The 16,368-nt window shown below is 42.8% G+C and overlaps 3 protein-coding genes across 3 annotated transcripts in view; all 3 read left to right on the top strand.

Annotated features, from left to right (window-relative positions):
• LOC118936905 (von Willebrand factor A domain-containing protein 7-like) overlaps window positions 1-6,097 on the top strand; it is a 39,563-nt gene extending 33,466 nt beyond the window's left edge. The window contains exons 2-7 of the mRNA XM_036934550.1: window positions 2,713-2,853; window positions 3,111-3,383; window positions 3,557-3,653; window positions 4,760-4,894; window positions 5,429-5,615; window positions 6,028-6,097. Coding sequence (XP_036790445.1) covers window positions 2,713-2,853; window positions 3,111-3,383; window positions 3,557-3,653; window positions 4,760-4,894; window positions 5,429-5,615; window positions 6,028-6,097 — 903 coding nt within the window. The remainder of the gene's footprint in view (window positions 1-2,712; window positions 2,854-3,110; window positions 3,384-3,556; window positions 3,654-4,759; window positions 4,895-5,428; window positions 5,616-6,027) is intronic.
• Window positions 6,098-6,432: 335 nt separating this feature from the next.
• Window positions 6,433-9,481, top strand: LOC118936911 (von Willebrand factor A domain-containing protein 7-like). The gene is made up of 3 exons (XM_036934565.1): window positions 6,433-6,589; window positions 7,433-7,545; window positions 9,323-9,481. Exons 1-3 carry the CDS (start codon window positions 6,478-6,480, stop codon window positions 9,449-9,451), a joined length of 354 nt encoding a protein of 117 aa, XP_036790460.1. The 5' UTR covers window positions 6,433-6,477; the 3' UTR covers window positions 9,452-9,481.
• Window positions 9,482-9,696: 215 nt separating this feature from the next.
• LOC110534831 (von Willebrand factor A domain-containing protein 7-like) lies at window positions 9,697-15,909 on the top strand. Its single transcript, XM_036989536.1, has 7 exons — window positions 9,697-9,885; window positions 10,247-10,379; window positions 12,778-12,924; window positions 13,174-13,266; window positions 13,509-13,780; window positions 14,046-14,339; window positions 14,660-15,909. The coding sequence occupies exons 1-7, from the start codon at window positions 9,757-9,759 to the stop codon at window positions 15,185-15,187; spliced, it is 1,596 nt and encodes a 531-aa protein (XP_036845431.1). The 5' UTR covers window positions 9,697-9,756; the 3' UTR covers window positions 15,188-15,909.
• The last annotated feature ends 459 nt before the right edge of the window (window positions 15,910-16,368 follow it).

The raw sequence follows: 16,368 nt of genomic DNA, 5'->3' as shown, positions 1-16,368 counted from the left end.
TTGATCTTGGCCTCTTTGGCCTGAATGCCAAGCGTCACGTCTGGAGGAAACCTGGCACCATCCCAATGGTGAAGCATGGTGGTGGCAGCATCATGCTGTGGGGATGTCTTTTTAAATTTAAAACTAGTCAGGATTGAGGCAAAGAAGAACGGAGCAAAGTACAGAGAGATCCTTGATGAAAATCTGCTCCAGAGCGCTCAGGACCTCCAACTGGGGCAAAGGTTCACATTTCAACAGGAGGTAGCATAGCAAGAGCATACCAACCTAGTTGCATGTTGCTTTGGTTGTATGTGCTTTGTACATCTCCTCAACAGCAATAACAGACGTTAGCTAAAACACATACAGTACTGACCTAAAGATACCTACCACATGTTAATTTGATCCAGTTTCTCACAGCAGGAAAATAATCCTGCAGCAACAGGAAACGTTCATTATTATGTGGATTATAATTTGTCATTTTTTTGTAAGGTAAGGTATTTAATAAGGGCAAATCAAGTCTGAGATTTTAAATTGGAAATTAAATACTTCATAAGCCTTGAATATTCCATTTCCTGCTATTCAGAAAAAATCCTGCAAAAACAGGATGATCAAATTAAGATACAGCATCTGTAGGTACAGGCTAGTAGCATACTGACTGGCAGAGAAGAAACATTAATGTAATAACATACAGGATCCTGATGGCAGTTGTGACTCTTCTTATGAACAAGAACAATGAAACAATGAAAATATATTTCCACTGTAAACAGATATCATGTCTATGCAACAGGTGACAACAGTGAAAGGTTTCATGTAAATCATGTTGGCACGGCACTTCCTTGTTGTGTTGTATAAAGAGACCCATCATCTGTGTGAATCAGATCACTTCATAGCAGACATACGTCTGATCCTGTGGCATAACAAGGTAGGCACTGGTCCGTTTGTTGATCTTTGTAGTCAAATGTGCTGTTGGTTGATAAGGGCACGTGGGCAGTAGTTATGAAGGCTGGAAAGAAACGGATAGGAGCACTGTGTGGGGTCTGGGTGTGACAGCTCAGGTGTCCTTGGAAACAGATATTGACTGATTGGAGCACATTTAGAAGGTATACTTTGCTGCACAAATTAAATTGCACAAATTAAAGCTTATGAAGACCACTTCAGTACATAAATTAATATTATATTTTGCTAATATTTAGAGTTTAAATGGGCTCATATTCTAGTGCTGTGTGCACTGTAATTTCAAACTCTATTGAGGAAAAGTGAATTTATTGTATTCCATGTAGAACATAATTAGAAGTTGTCCCACAGTTATTTGTTGTGAAGTTAGAATATCATTCACATGTTTACGATCAACTTTGGCAGTGAACGCAGCTGTGAGTCTTTCTGAGTAAGTCTCTAAAAGCTTTCCATGCCTGGGTTGTGCAATATTTGCCCATTTATTTTTTTTCAAAATTCTTCAAGCTCTGTCAAATTGGTAGTTGATCATTGCTAGACAACCATTTTCAAGTCTTGCCATAGACTTTCAAGCAGATTTAAGTCAAACCTGTAACTCGGAAACTCAGGAACATTCACTGTCTTCTTGGTAACCAACTCCAATGTAGATTTGGCCTTGTGTTTTAGTTTATTGTCCTGTTGAATGTGAATTAATCTCCCAGTATCTTGCTGAAATCAGACTCAACCAGGTTTTCTTTTAGGATTTTGTCGATTTTGCGTAGCTCCATTCCGTTTCTTTTCAACCCTGAAAACCCCCCCAGTCCTTAACGATCACAAGCTTACCCATAACATGATTCAGCCACCACTATAATTGAAAATATGGTGAATGGTACCATAATACTGACATGTTTCAAGCAGACCACCATAGTCCCTGTGCTCAAGCACACTAAGCATTACTCAGTAATGTATTGTATTGGATTTGCCCCAAACAAAACACTGTATTCGGAACAAAAAGTGAATTGCTTTCTCACATTTTGTACAGTATAACTTTAGTGCCTTTTTGCAAACAGGATGCATGTTTTGGAGTATTTTTATTCTGTACAGGCTTCCTTCGTTTCACTCTGTCAATTAGGTTAGTATTGTGTAGTAACTACAATGTTGTTGAGCCATCCTCCATTTTCTCCTATCACAGCCATTAAACTCTGTAACTGTTTTGAAGTCACCATTGGTCTCATGGTGAAATCCTTGAGCAGTTTCCTTCCTCTCCGGCAATTGAGTTAGGAAGGACGTCTGTATCTTTGTAGTGACTGGGTGTATTGATACATTCTTTGCGAAGGGTATCTATGGTCCTTTGTGGTTGAATCTGTGTTTGAATCTCATTGCTCGACTGAGGGACCTTACAGATAATTGTATGTGTGGGGTACAGAGATGAGGTAGTCATTCAAAAATCATGTTAAACACTATTATTGCAACTCATGAGACTTGTTAAGCACATGTTAAATCATGAACTTATTTAGGCTTGACCATAAAAAAGGGTTTGAATAATTATATGTTTAAAAAAATCCACTTTGACATTATGGGGAATTGTCTGTGTTAGGTCAATGGCAAGAAATCTAATTTTATCCATCTTAAATTCAGGTTGTAAGAAAACAAAATGTGGTCAAGGGTTGTGAAAACTTTCTGAAGGCACTGTATGATTAAACTATAATATTATGATAAAGTCATGTTGACTGTCCTCTCCCTCCCACAGACGGGTTGATGATGTCATCAGTCCTGGCCGTTGTCTCTCTCCTCCTCTTGCAGACAGGGGTCCAGGGGTTCCTGGTGCTCTTCTCAGGCAGCTCCATGGACCACCTGGAGATCACCAGGGAAGCCATCTTACAGACCACGGCGAAGGTGTGCATGCAACTGGCCTCGGTTGAGGGAAGAGACTTCACTCTGCCGGTAGGTAAACTAAAGCCACAAAACTAAAGACCACATCAGACTCATATTCTGTCACTGTTTTATATTTATCATTTTAATGAATTAATAATTTTAAAGAAAGTATTGGTGTTGTGTTTTCTAATGTAGTACAGTATATAGTATAGTAGAATAATGTATTAATTATTAAAATGTGCGTGTGTGTGTGTGTGTGTGTGTGTGTGTGTGTGTGTGTGTGTGTGTGTGTGTGTGTGTGTGTGTGTGTGTGTGTGTGTGTGTAGCCCGGACCACTGACTGCAGAGTCTCTGGCTCTAGCCTGCTCCTCATCAGGGTCTGCTAAGAGTTTCCAGAGTGCCATATCAGACGTCACCTGGAGAAATGCCGGAGTTGACTTCCGTCACCTGTTCAATGAAGAATATCACTTTGATGGGGAGAGATTCATCGAGGGGCGGAAACTCATCAAAGATGGAATGACCTCTGTCAAAGCCAGCATCAAGCAAGGGAACTTTGAGGCAGCAAGACAGAAGCTGGGAGACATTTTACACACCTTACAGGTGATTTAGATTATTTTCATTATCTCCTTACTCCATAAGACAAGAGAGAGTGCTTTTGTTAAATATTAGTTTTGCTAAAAGCATTTAAAAATGATTTATTCTCATTAATAAATGAATAACATGGCCTTTGTCATAACACTTTTTTAAACAACTTGTCATTGTTATATTTTCAGGACTTCTACAGTCACAGTAACTGGATAGAACTGGGCAACAGATTTCCCCATTCCAATCTCATCAGATCAGACGTGTCGGACATCGGCCCTGTTGCAGGTATTGCGATGGTATGCGCCTGGGTGTGTATGTTAACGAGGGTGAGTAGTTTGAAAATGGCTGAATGCGTTTGAAGATAGATGGCTATTTGCCAACTGAAACATGTAGGTTGAATGTTAATTTGAAGAGACAAGGGGTCTAACGTTCACGTTCGCCAACGTTCTTTAAACATTCAACAGTTTTGTCAATAGGTGATTACCAAAGGGAGTAGGGCGCAGAGGATGCCAAGATAGATGCAGAAAGTGTTACCTCATCTCAGGACAACAAACTGATACAGACCAGTGCACTATGCTGCTGAAAGAACAGCCACATGCCCATTGTTAGAGTTTCTTAGTACTGAATTGGTGTTTGACAAAATAGAGTCATGTTATGTCTGTTGCTCGTTATACAGAAACAGGATGTTGGTCAAATATTTCCTTATACAACATACTGCCCTAGTAGAGGTGATGTAATGGTGCTGTAACGGCATGGTATGTGTCCATATTTATTAAATGAACACGGAGATAACAAAACTAACAAAGAGAACGACCGAAAACAGTTCTGGCTGGTGCAGACACACAACAGAAAACAGAAAATAAATCACCCACGAAACACAATAGAAAACAGGCTACCTAAATATGGTTCTCAATCAGGGACAACGATTGACAGCTGCCTCTGATTGAGAACCATATCAGGCCAAACACAGAAATAGCAAATCATAGAAAAACTAACATAGACAACCCACCCAACTCACACCCTGATCATACTAAAACAAAGACATAATAAAATAACTAAGGTCAGAACGTGACAGGTGCCTTATGCAGTCACAACAAACTGCCCTAGTAGAGGTGATGTAATGGTGTCTCATGCAGTCACAACATACTGCCCTAGTAGAGGTGATATAATGGTGTCTCATGCAGTCACAACATATTGCTGTAATGGTGTCTCATGCAGTCACAACATATTGCCCTAGTAGAGGTGATGTAATGGTGTCTCATGCAGTCATAACATATTGCCCTAGTAGAGGTGATGTAATGGTGTTTTACATCAACATTATTTTAGATCACGTAGTGTTGTGTAGTAAAGTACCAGGATGTAGTTTATATTGTGAAACCTCTATCCACCAGATAAGGACACTCCCACATGTCGGAGCTGTGTCGGTATAGACTGTCAGAACAACATCCTAGAAAACATCATCAGAGACAAGAAGCTGACCTCGGGATATTTTGGCCTTGTACCTTTTTTTTCCACCAAACCAAAAGGTAGAGTCAGTCACTAATCTGATTTTAATAGGATTTACACCGTGAATTGACCGGAGGTAGCATATCAATAGCATACAAACCTAGTTTCATGTCTCTATGTGCTTTGGTCAAATGTGCTTTATACTACAGCTCCTCAACAGCAAAATGAGAAGTTAGCTAAAACACTTACAAAATAGACCTAATGATGTCTCATCTTAATTTGACCCGGTTTCTCACAGCAGGAAAATAATCCTGCAGAAACAGGAAATGTTCATTATTATGTGGATTATAATTATATATTTTTTTTGTAGGGGTTACGTTGGAAATTGGAAATTACAAACTTTAGAAGTTTTTTTAAATCTTGAAAACTCTACAAGTTTGCATGGAAAATTCCTGCAACAAAAAGATGATAAAATTAAGATTTGGCATCTGTAGGACCAGGGTAGTAGCATACTGACTGACGGTCTGAGAATAAACATCAATGTAATAACATACAAGACAACTGCAGTTGTAAGTGACCATCGTATTGTCCTGATAATCTCTATTGGTTGGCAGGGAAGTGCAGCCATGGGGGCTTATCGGACCAGACAAGCGGGCAGGAGCCTACGGGTGGGATCAACAAGGACTCACTTGAGTCGAGCCATGGCAACTGGCACGCTGCAGCTGCAGAGGTGGCCGTGGCTGCAACCAGTCAGCTGCTGGAGGACATCAGAGGGGCTGCCGGGGACACGGACTTCCTACGGTGGGGAATTGTACTTAATCATATCAGCAATGTTGTGAAAGGTCATGGAATCCGGCTAAGATCTGTACAGTGCGTTTGGAAAGTATTCAGACCCATTTACTTTTTCCACATTTTGTTACATTACAGCTTTATTCCAAAATTGATAACATCTTTTTTTTCCCATCACAAATCTACACACAATACACCATAATTACAAAGTTAAAACAGGTTTTTAGAGACTTTAGAAAATTCATGATTTTTTTTATATCACATTTACGTAAGTATTCAGACCCTTTACTCAGTACTTTGTTGAAGCTTATTTGGCAGCGATTACAGCCTCGAGTCTTCCTGGGTATGATGCTACAAGCTTGGCACACCTGTGTTTGGAGAGTTTCTCCCATTCTTCTCTGCAGATCCTCTCAAGCTCTGTCAGGTTGGATGGGGAGCGTTGCTGCCCTCTCAAGTGGTCAGATCGCCACATCCGTGCATTTCCTCTTGTGTGACCAGCGTGCCACGCCCTTCGGGTAAATCTCCTGTGGCAAGTGTGCAACCTTCAAGATGGGCCCTCCGCTGGAAACTCCTCATTTGATGTTCCGTGGGATAGCCAAGGCCCATTGACCAACAAATCCTGAACCTAACTTCCTAGCCCTAGTCCTTTTCTTCAAGCCCATTTATCTGCCTCTGCCCCTGCTGTACATGTGCAACAACCTTTGCACTGCACATAATGAGATTCCTTTCCTCTCCCTCTCGGTCTCTCTCTTTCTCGCTCTCCTTCTTTTTCTCACTCTGTCGCTCTCCTTCTTTCTCTCACTCTCTCAGGATGATGGGGATCTCTAAGAATGGATCTAGAGTTCTGTGTTTTGTAATCGACACCACCGGCAGCATGTCGGACGACATTGCAGCAGTAAGGGAGACGACATCGTTCATCATTGACAGCAAGAGAGGAACGCCAGACGAGCCCTCAGTCTACATCTTGGTCCCCTTCAATGACCCAGGTGAGAGATGGGATGAGTCCCGAACGGTATCATCACACAAATAATTTATTAAAAAATGTTTACATGACTTATTTTATTGATTTTCCACCGTTTTAAAAATCAGAAGACAGCTGTTCAGACCTTCCTAGGACCGTGTAAATGTCCTATGTTGAATAAATGTGTATTTGCCTCCCTCTGGTGGTCAGGTGCATCATTACATCCATTTATATCACTTCACTGCAGCGTTACGTCAAAGGGGCGGTCCTTCGAAAAACATTTATCCAGCTGGACTGCTTCACGCCACAGACATGGCAAAGCAATCACTGATTTTGTCTCGAATAGGCGGATCTTAATACATAGCTTTCATAGCTCTATGATAAAGAATACGACCTACACACTTCCTCAAACCTAAAACAGGTAATGAAGTAATTTTGTGTAGAAGTCAAACATTTGTTTTACATCGGAGGCAGACACATCGCATATGTTCAAAAGGAAAAAATGGATTCCTTCACGTAGGCCTTCTCCCCTTGTCTGTAGGAGGGACGCACGCTGCTTAAATGGGCCAAATGTTGATTTAGACGTTCACAAATGTAACAGTTTGTTAAAGTAATAAATAAGGTTAAATAGTTTGAAAAGGCTTATACACGTATGACATGGATAGAGTGTATAAAAAAAACGCACACCCAGAAAATAGTTTGTATGGAGGTGCTGACTAACGGCGAATACACTATAAACTATCAAAATAAAGACAATCGCACACTCCATGTATTATCTCCCAGCAATTTAATGGGTATTTACCAACGTTTCGGCATCCTACACACATGACATGGACCTTGTCCTTTCCTATTATTTTTGTGCCACAAGACTTTGGGCCCCTGATGCGGACCACAGACCCAAACATCTTTAAGGCCCAGATCAATGCACTGAATGCTGATGGAGGAGGGGATTTCCCAGAGATGAGTCTATCAGGACTTCAGGTACAGTGACTGACAAACCTGTAGTGTTGGAGAGGCATGTACAACCAAAATAAGACTGTATATATGTACAGTGGGGAGAACAAGTATTTGATACACTGCTGATTTAGCAGGTTTTCCTACTTACAAAGCATGTAGAGGTCTGTAATTTGTATCATAGGTACACTTCAACTGTGAGAGACGGAATGTAAAACAAAAATCACATTGTATGATTTTTAAGTAATTAATTTGCATTTTATTGCATGACATAAGTATTTGATCACCTACCAACCAGTAAGAATTCCGGCTCTCACAGACCTGTTAGTTTTTCTTTAAGAAGCCCTCCTGTTCTCCACTCATTACCTGTTAACTGCACCTGTTTGAAGTCGTTACCTGTATAAAAGACACCTGTCCACACACTCAATCAAACAGACTCCAACCTCTCAACAATGGCCAAGACCAGAGAGCTGTGTAAGGACATCAGGGATACAATTGTAGACCTGCACAAGGCTGGGATGGGCTACAGGACAATAGGCAAGCAGCTTGGTGAGAAGGCAACAACTGTTGGCGCAATTATTAGAAAATTGAAGAAGTTCGAAGATGACGGTCAATCACCCTCAGTCTGGGGCTCCATGTAAGATCTCACCTCGTGGGGCATACATGATCATGAGGAAGGTGAAGGATCAGCCCAGAACTACACGGCAGGACCTGGTCAATGACCTGAAGAGAGCTGGGACCACAGTCTTAAAGAAAACCATTAGTAACACACTACGCTGTCATGAAATAAAATCCTGCAGCGCGCGCAAGGTCCCCTTGCTCAAGCCAGAGCATGTCCAGGCCCGTCTGAAGTTTGCCAATGACCATCTGGATGATCTAGAGGAGGAATGGGAGAAGGTCATGTGATCTGATGAGACAAAAATAGAGCTTTTTGGTCTAAACTCCACTCGCCGTGTTTGGAGGAAGAAGAAGGATGAGTACAACCCCAAGAACACCATCCCAACTGTGAAGCATGGAGGTGGAAACATCATTCTTTGGGGATGCTTTTCTGCAAAGGGGACAGGACGACTGCACCGTATTGAGGGGAGGATGGACGGGGCCATGTATCGCGAGATCTTGGCCAACAACCTCCTTCCCTCAGTAAGAGCATTGAAGATGGGTCGTGGCTGGGTCTTCCAGCATGACAACGACCCGAAACACACAGCAAGGGAAACTAAGGAGTGGCTCCGTAAGAAGCATCTCAAGGTCCTGGAGTGGCCTAGCCAGTCTCCAGACCTGAACCCAATAGAAAATCCTTGGAGGGAGCTGAAAGTCCATATTGCCCAGCGACAGCCCCGAAACCTAAGGGTTCTGGAGAAGGTCTGTATGGAGGAATTGGGCCAAAATCCCTGCTGCAGTGTGTGCAAACCTGGTCAAGAACTACAGGAAACGTATGATCTCTGTAATTGCAAACAAAGGTTTCTGTATCAAATATTAAGTTATGCTTTTCTGATGTCTCAAACTTATGTCATGCAATAAAATGCAAATTAATTACTTAAAAATCATACAATGTGATTTTCTGGATTTTTTAGATTCCGTCTCTCACAGTTGAAGTGTACCTATGATAACAATTACAGACCTCTACATGCTTTGTAAGTAGGAAAACCTGCAAAACAGGCAGTGTATCAAATACTTGTTCTCCCCACTGTATATGTATGAATTTGAATTGTGAATTTGCATTCAAGCTGCCAGTTCAACACAGGATGTATTCCCAATACATTGTAGTGGTGTGCTAGTGTGACTGTATCCCCTGTACTTTCTACAGTTGGCTTTAACTGGTGCACCCCCCTCTTCAGAGATCTTCCTTTTCACTGATGCCCCCGCAAAAGACTTGAATTTAATGGGCACGGTGATCGCTCTAATAGAACGCACTAAGTCAGTGGTGAGTAGCTAGTCCTTGTTATACTCCATGTAACAAGCAACATTAGCCGGTAATATAAAAATGTTCCTCTGTCTTTTTAATTGCTTTTTGGATTTATTGACTTTCACAATCGTAGAGAGAAGATCATCAAATTCCTTGGATTTCTCTCCTTTCTCTGCACTTCAATTTACACATTGAATTCACAATGTATCCTCCCAATATCTCTCTCTCTCTCTCACTCTCTCTCTGCGCAGGTGACCTTCTTCCTAACTGGCTCTTTGGGGCTCCGTCGTAGGAGGGGTAGTGACCAGGGCCAAGGACAGGTCCAGCACAGTCGGATGGCAGTGTCAGACTCCCAGCTCTACAGGGAGCTGGCCCAGTCCTCAGGTGGCCAAGCCATACAGGTCACCAAGACAGAACTGCCCAAGGCCACCAGCATCATTGTGGAATCCTCCAGCTCTTCATTGGTAGCCTTGACACCAATAGTAAACATTAGGGTAACGCTAGGTCCACAATGTGAAGGTTGGGACAAGAGAGTTCTAATATCCCATAACTCTTTACATAAATGTGGAAGAAGTCTAAACAAAGGATCAGTGCTGGTCCAAGGATTTTATTTATTTTCAAAAGCTTGCACTCATTTATTAAAGACTTTGTCCCAAACGTGTGATGTTGGACCTAGCCTAGCCCCAATGGCCATGCTCCAAGACGAGGCTTCTGTAGTGCAACAACATGTCACCCTGGGAGAGTTGCTTCTGAAAGATGCATCTGCCATTTTTCTTCCACCCACCCTCTCTACTCTCTCTCTACTCCTCTCCTTCTTTCTTTCAGGTGACCATTCTACAGGCTGTGCGGAGTACAGGAAGGGCTGATAATTTCTCCTTCACTGTAGATGAGTCTGTGAGAAATCTGACTGCTTATGTCACAGGAAGCTCCCTCTCCTTCACGCTCACCAGCCCCTCAGGTATTCCAGAGATATTCCGACCATTTTTCATTTATCCTTTTTATTTAACCAGGGGAGTCTCATTGACATTAAAATCTCTCATCACAAAGTCAGGTCTCTGTTGAAAGAAAGGTCTTCTGATTTCAATAGGACTTCCTGGATATTGTATATAAACCAGGTCTCTCCAACCCTTTTCCTGGAGAGACATCCTATTTTAGGTTTATACTCCAACCCTGTTCCTGGGGAGCTACCCTTCTGTAGGATTTAACTCCAACCCTGTTCCTGGGGAGATACCCTCCTGTAGGTTTTAACTCCAACCCCAGTTGTAACAAACCAGATTCAGCTTATAAAAACAGCTACTCGGGTGTGCTAGACCAGGGTTTCCCAAACTAGGTTCCGGGGCCCTCCATGTGCAACTCATACTCAAGCTTTGATTATTTGAATCAGCTGTGTAGTACTAGGGCAAATATCACAACGTGCAATAAGGGGGAGCCATATGACTGAGTTTGGGAAACCCTACAGTAGATTAGGGTTGGAGTTAAAACCTACAGGGAGGTAGTTCTCCAGGAACAGGTTTGGAGTTAAAACCTACGGGAGGTAGTTCTCCAGGAATAGGTTTGGAGTTAAAACCTACAGGGAGGTAGTTCTCCAGGAACAGGTTTGGAGTTTAACCTGTTGCGACGAGCAAACCCGTATCCGGCAGCGTAATCATAGCCTCAAGCTCATTACCATTACGCAACGTTAACTATTCATGAAAATTGCAAATGAAATTAAATAAATATATTAGCTCACAAGCTTAGCCTTTTGTTAACAACACTGTCATCTCAGATTTTCAAAAAATGCTTTTCAACCATAGCTACACAAGCATTTGTGTAAGAGTATTGATAGCTAGCATAGCATTAAGCCTAGCATTCAGCAGGCAACATTTTCACAAAAACAAGAAAAGCATTCAAATAAAATAATTTACCTTTGAAGAACTTCGGATGTTTTCAATGAGGAGACTCTCAGTTAGATAGCAAATGTTCAGTTTTTCCAAAAAGATGATTTGTGTAGGAGAAATCGCTCCGTTTTGTTCATCACTTTTGGCTAAGAAAAAAAACCGTATCCGGGAGCGTAATTATAGCCTCAAGCTCATTACCATAACGCAACGTTAACTATACATGAAAATCGCAAATGAAATGAAATAAATATATTAGCTCACAAGCTTAGCCTTTTGTTAACAACACTGTCATCTCAGATTTTCAAAAAATGCTTTTCAACCATAGCTACACAAGCATTTGTGTAAGAGTATTGATAGCTAGCATAGCATTAAGCCTAGCATTCAGCAGGCAACATTTTCACAAAAACAAGAAAAGCATTCAAATAAAATAATTTACCTTTGAAGAACTTCGGATGTTTTCAATGAGGAGACTCTCAGTTAGATAGCAAATGTTCAGTTTTTCCCAAAAGATTATTTGTGTAGGAGAAATCGCTCCGTTTTGTTCATCACGTTTGGCTAAGAAAAAAAAATGAAAATCCAGTCATTATAACGCCAAACTTTTTTCCAAATTAACTCCATAATATCGACAGAAACATGGCAAATGTTGTTTAGAATCAATCCTCAAGGTGTTTTTCACATATCTATTCGATGATATATCACTCGTGGAAGTTTGGTTCCTCCTCTGAACGACATGGAAAAATGCCTGCAGCTGGAGATTGCGCACCAATTTTGACGGAGGACACCAGGCGGACATCTGGTAAATGTAGTCTCTTATGGTCAATTTTCCAATGACATGCCTACAAATACGTCACAATGCTGCAAACACCTTGGGGAAACGACGGAAAGTGTAGGCTCATTCATTGCGCATTCACAGCCATATAAGGAGACATTGGAACACAGCGCCTCCAAAATCTGGGGCATTTCCTGTTTGAAATTTCATCTTGGTTTCGCCTGTAGCATCAGTTCTGTGGCACTCACAGATAATATCTTTGCAGATTTGGAAACGTCAGAGTGTTTTCTTTCCAAAGCTGTCAATTATATGCATAGTCAAGCATCTTTTCGTGACAAAATATCTTGTTTAAAACAGTAACGTTTTTCATCCAAAAATGAAATACTGCCCCTAGAGTTTCAAGAGGTTAAACCTACAGGGAGGTAGTTCTCCAGGAACAGGTTTGGAGTTAAAACCTAAAGGCGTTAGTTCTCCAGGAACAGGTTTGGAGTTAAAACCTACAGGGAGGTAGTTCTCCAGGAACAGGTTTGGAGTTTAAACCTACAGGGAGGTAGTTCTCCAGGAACAGGGTTGGAGAACCCTGATATAAAGGTTACATTTGAAATATCATAAACATACTCTCTATTCAAATCATTAGGGATGCATTTATGTTGTAGCTTGGGACAAATTCCCATGTCTGTTGCTATGATTATGGTGATGTCATCCCACAGGTGTGTCCCAGAGTAGTGGGGAGGTAAATGGGTCTCTGGCAACCATAAAAACCGTGGGGAACTTCCTCACACTGGGACTGGACAGCCAAGCGGGATTATGGGAAATCCGTGTGTCGTCAACTGTGCCCTACTCACTGAAGGTCGTAGGTGAGTGTGACGATGTTGGCTTTTCTGGAGGGCATATTACACAGAAATTAGGCAAGTTAGCAACCATTTGTAATAGTGTGCTGAACAGTGTGTTACATGGTATTTAGATTCGCAGGTTAAGTGTGTGGGTAACACATTGTTACAGAGTACCTACAACTCTAGTGTGATGATTGTTTATTGACAACTTTTGAGCATATGCTTTTATTCCATGTTCAGAGGTCAAAGAGCTCTTTGACTTTCTCTTTCCAGGTCAGAGCGCCATCGACTTCCTGTTTGACTTTGTGGAGGTGTCCCAGGGACCTCATCCAGCCTTCGCTGTTTTAGAGTCCCGTCCTCAAGCTGGTGAGACAGGATTTAAACAAACAGTTTGTTAACAGTTGGAGCACAGTGACACAGGGTGAATGTTTACAGGGGCACCAAAATGCTGTCTATGTATGTCTGTTCCTCCATCGTGGTTCCTAACATTGATGCTGATTTAACACTCCTAACTTTTTGTTTTTTTTACTTACAAGTTTCTAGCTCAGCAATAATGTGATTTGCTACTTATACATTAGCTACCTCCTCACCACATTTCTCCGCCCCAGGTGGTAATGCCACCCTGCTGGTGTCAGTGACGGGGAGTGACTCTGTGAGTCTGACAGAGGTGGCGCTGGTTGAGGCCTCGGGGTCAGGAGAGGTCAATGGAACCTTGGAATCAGTCGGCGGCGGGGACTTCCTGGTTACCATGGACAGAATCCCGGCGGGGGAATTTGTTGTGCGTCTGAGAGGAGAGAACAGCGCCACCACTAGGGCATTACCAGACAGCTTCCAGAGACAGTCCTCCACCCGCCTCAGAGCCTCCACTGTTATGGTGATGGTGAGTGCAAAGGTCAAATGTCAAGATTCAGAGTTGTTGATGTCGCCCTGTGACGCTGGGTCTGGTAATTTTTTTATTTTACCCTGTGATGGTTAGTTTTGGGGAGGTATCCTGGGGATACTTATAGCCTACCAATACTGGGTAGTGAGTACACAGAGCTCCATATTCAGAGAAATGTATGACTAGAGTAGGCAGAACATTCTGTTGTTTTCTGTCTGATTTCAGGCTGAGGCAGAACGTTCTGTTGTTTTCTGTCTGATTTCAGGCTGAGGCAGAAAGTGACCTGGAGCCTGGAACACCCTTTTCAGTTCTGTTCACTGTGACAACCAACGGGACAGGCGGATCCTTCACCATCCGGGCCACAAACGACCGGGGGTTCCCCTCCTCTTCCCCTACAGACCTGACGCTAGTGACCGGGGTCAGTGCCAATGGTACAGTGACTCTCACGGCACCCGCCAACACCGCGTCGGGCACGGACGTCACCCTGACTATCGAGGCTGAGTCTCCCGGGGCCACCGACACTAACTATGCTGTTCTGCGCCTCACAGTCGTTTCACCGGTAACTCTGTTTTTTCTCTGTTCTGGGTGTAGTGGTAGAATTACAGTAGCCTGGTCCCAGATCTGTTTGTGACAACATTCCACTCCTTGTCATGACAAGGAGTAGCAAGGAATGGAATGATAGGACAAACAGACTGGTACCCAGGCTAGAATTACATCAAGGATTAAAAGGAAAACTCATGTCTTTCCTCCAGGGTTAGTGTTGTAATTGTTTGTAATGTCTTTTTAGATATGTGTCAGACCTCAGGTAGACTTGCTAACGTCATGGCGTCAGCTAATGGGGATCCTTATAAAAATGTAATTCTTTCCCCTCCCTTACAGGTGACAGATGTCAGCCGTCCGGTGTGCGATGTGGTCAGCGTAACAGCTAATTGTTCTGACGACTGCAGCCTTTCCGTGTGGGAGCTCTCTGCCAACCTGACGGACGGCAATGGGACGGGCATCGAGCACGTCACTCTGCGCCAGGGCAACGGAACCCTCAACACCACCACGGTGAAGGGCGCTGGGAATTGGACCGTGATTCTGGCAGCCTACAGCGCCTCCTGCTGTTCCCCGGAGGTAGAGCTGGTGGCGGTGGACGGCGCGGGGAATGTGGGAACCTGTTTCAGGTCCATCAGAGTCACAGTGGATACCACTGTCCAGCCACCAGTCACCAATGCTACCACTAAGAACAGCATCACTGTGACTACAGCTAAAGTTGCCACCGCCGCCGCCACCACCACCACCACCGCCGCCGCCGCCACCGCCGCCACCGCCGCCGCCGCCGCGAGCAGCAGCCATCCTCTGTCCCTCTACTCGTATCTCTGTTTCATCATGTTGGTCTCTGTCACACTCGTTTTGAGCCTCTAGTGTCACGGTGTGACTTCTGGTCTTGAAAGATGTTTAATCATATTCAATAGATTCTCTGTTATAATACTGTCTGGTAACTTTCCATTATTGTGTCAATTCTAATAATAAATGCCATTTAGCAGACGTGTTTAGCACAAGTGTCTTACAGTAATGCATGCATACATTTTATGTAAAGGCGGTCCTGGGAATTAAACCCACTATCCTGGTGTTGCAAGCGCCATGCTCTACCAACTGAGCTACTGAGGTCTAAGGCCATGCGGCTTTGTGTCTCTTTTCGATGGACCTCGTGTCATCTGTGCTGAGTGTACCAAAACAAAGTGCCAAGGCAGTCTCTAAAAGACATCCTGCAGGGACGGAGGCTGGGATGAAAAAACACAATAATAATAATAATATAGGACAAAACACAGATCACGACAAGACAAACAACACTACATGAAGAGAGACCTAAAGACAACAACATGGCAAGGCAGCAACACATGACAACACAACATGGTAGCAACACAACATGGTAGCAGCACAACATGGTAGCAGCACAACATGGTAGCAGAGCAAAGGGCAAGAAGTTAGAGACAACAATTCCTCAGGCAAAGCTGCTACAAGTGCCAGTAAGAGTGTCCATGATTGAGTCTTTGAATGAAGAGATTGAGATAAAACTGTCCAGTTTGAGTGTTTGTTTGTTTGTCGTTCTAGCTGCAGCGAAATGCATATGGTATTGATAAGTAGTCATAAATAATCATAATGTATGTTGATATCACTGTCATTTCTTATTGGTCTATAGCCATAAAGGCGGGCATTATTAGGTATCAATAAGACACTCTACTTCCTAATGTTCTCTGCTTAGTTACTCATGAATCAATATGTACATATTGATTCTCTTTTGTAATGTCAGTCCTCGATAATGTGAGACATATTCCTCCAAACGCCAATAAAATGAACTGAAGAAGTAAAAACAATCGTTTTAATTGGACCATAAACTTCATAGACCTTCTAATGTGTTTGGGTTAGGGTTACGTTGCGTTTTGTCGCCCTCTAGCGTGTAGGTGCATGCAGTACATCTCAGCACAACACTGGTCTGGAGAAGCACGCAGCTGTCGAGCCGAAGGAGGACAGATAGTTTGTGACGGAGTGACAGTTTCCGTTGTGTCGCTGACTGACGGAGTAGCACATGGATTTTGTCTGCC

This window comes from Oncorhynchus mykiss, chromosome 10 (assembly GCF_013265735.2).
Source record: "Oncorhynchus mykiss isolate Arlee chromosome 10, USDA_OmykA_1.1, whole genome shotgun sequence".
Lineage (NCBI taxonomy): Eukaryota > Metazoa > Chordata > Actinopteri > Salmoniformes > Salmonidae > Oncorhynchus > Oncorhynchus mykiss.
This window is presented reverse-complemented; position numbering and strand designations above follow the sequence as displayed.

Excerpts from the sequence above, each read along its gene's own strand:
- LOC118936911 (XM_036934565.1), top strand. The coding sequence starts at position 6,478 with ATGTCGGACGACATTGCAGCAGTAAGGGAGACGACATCGTTCATCATT. Across the intron at positions 6,590-7,432 it reads GGTCCCCTTCAATGACCCAG|ACTTTGGGCCCCTGATGCGG; the intron begins GTGAGAGATGGG and ends TTGTGCCACAAG. Across the intron at positions 7,546-9,322 it reads TGAGTCTATCAGGACTTCAG|TTGGCTTTAACTGGTGCACC; the intron begins GTACAGTGACTG and ends TACTTTCTACAG.
- LOC110534831 (XM_036989536.1), top strand. The coding sequence starts at position 9,757 with ATGGCAGTGTCAGACTCCCAGCTCTACAGGGAGCTGGCCCAGTCCTCA. Across the intron at positions 13,267-13,508 it reads AGAGTCCCGTCCTCAAGCTG|GTGGTAATGCCACCCTGCTG; the intron begins GTGAGACAGGAT and ends TCTCCGCCCCAG. Across the intron at positions 13,781-14,045 it reads CCTCCACTGTTATGGTGATG|GCTGAGGCAGAAAGTGACCT; the intron begins GTGAGTGCAAAG and ends GTCTGATTTCAG.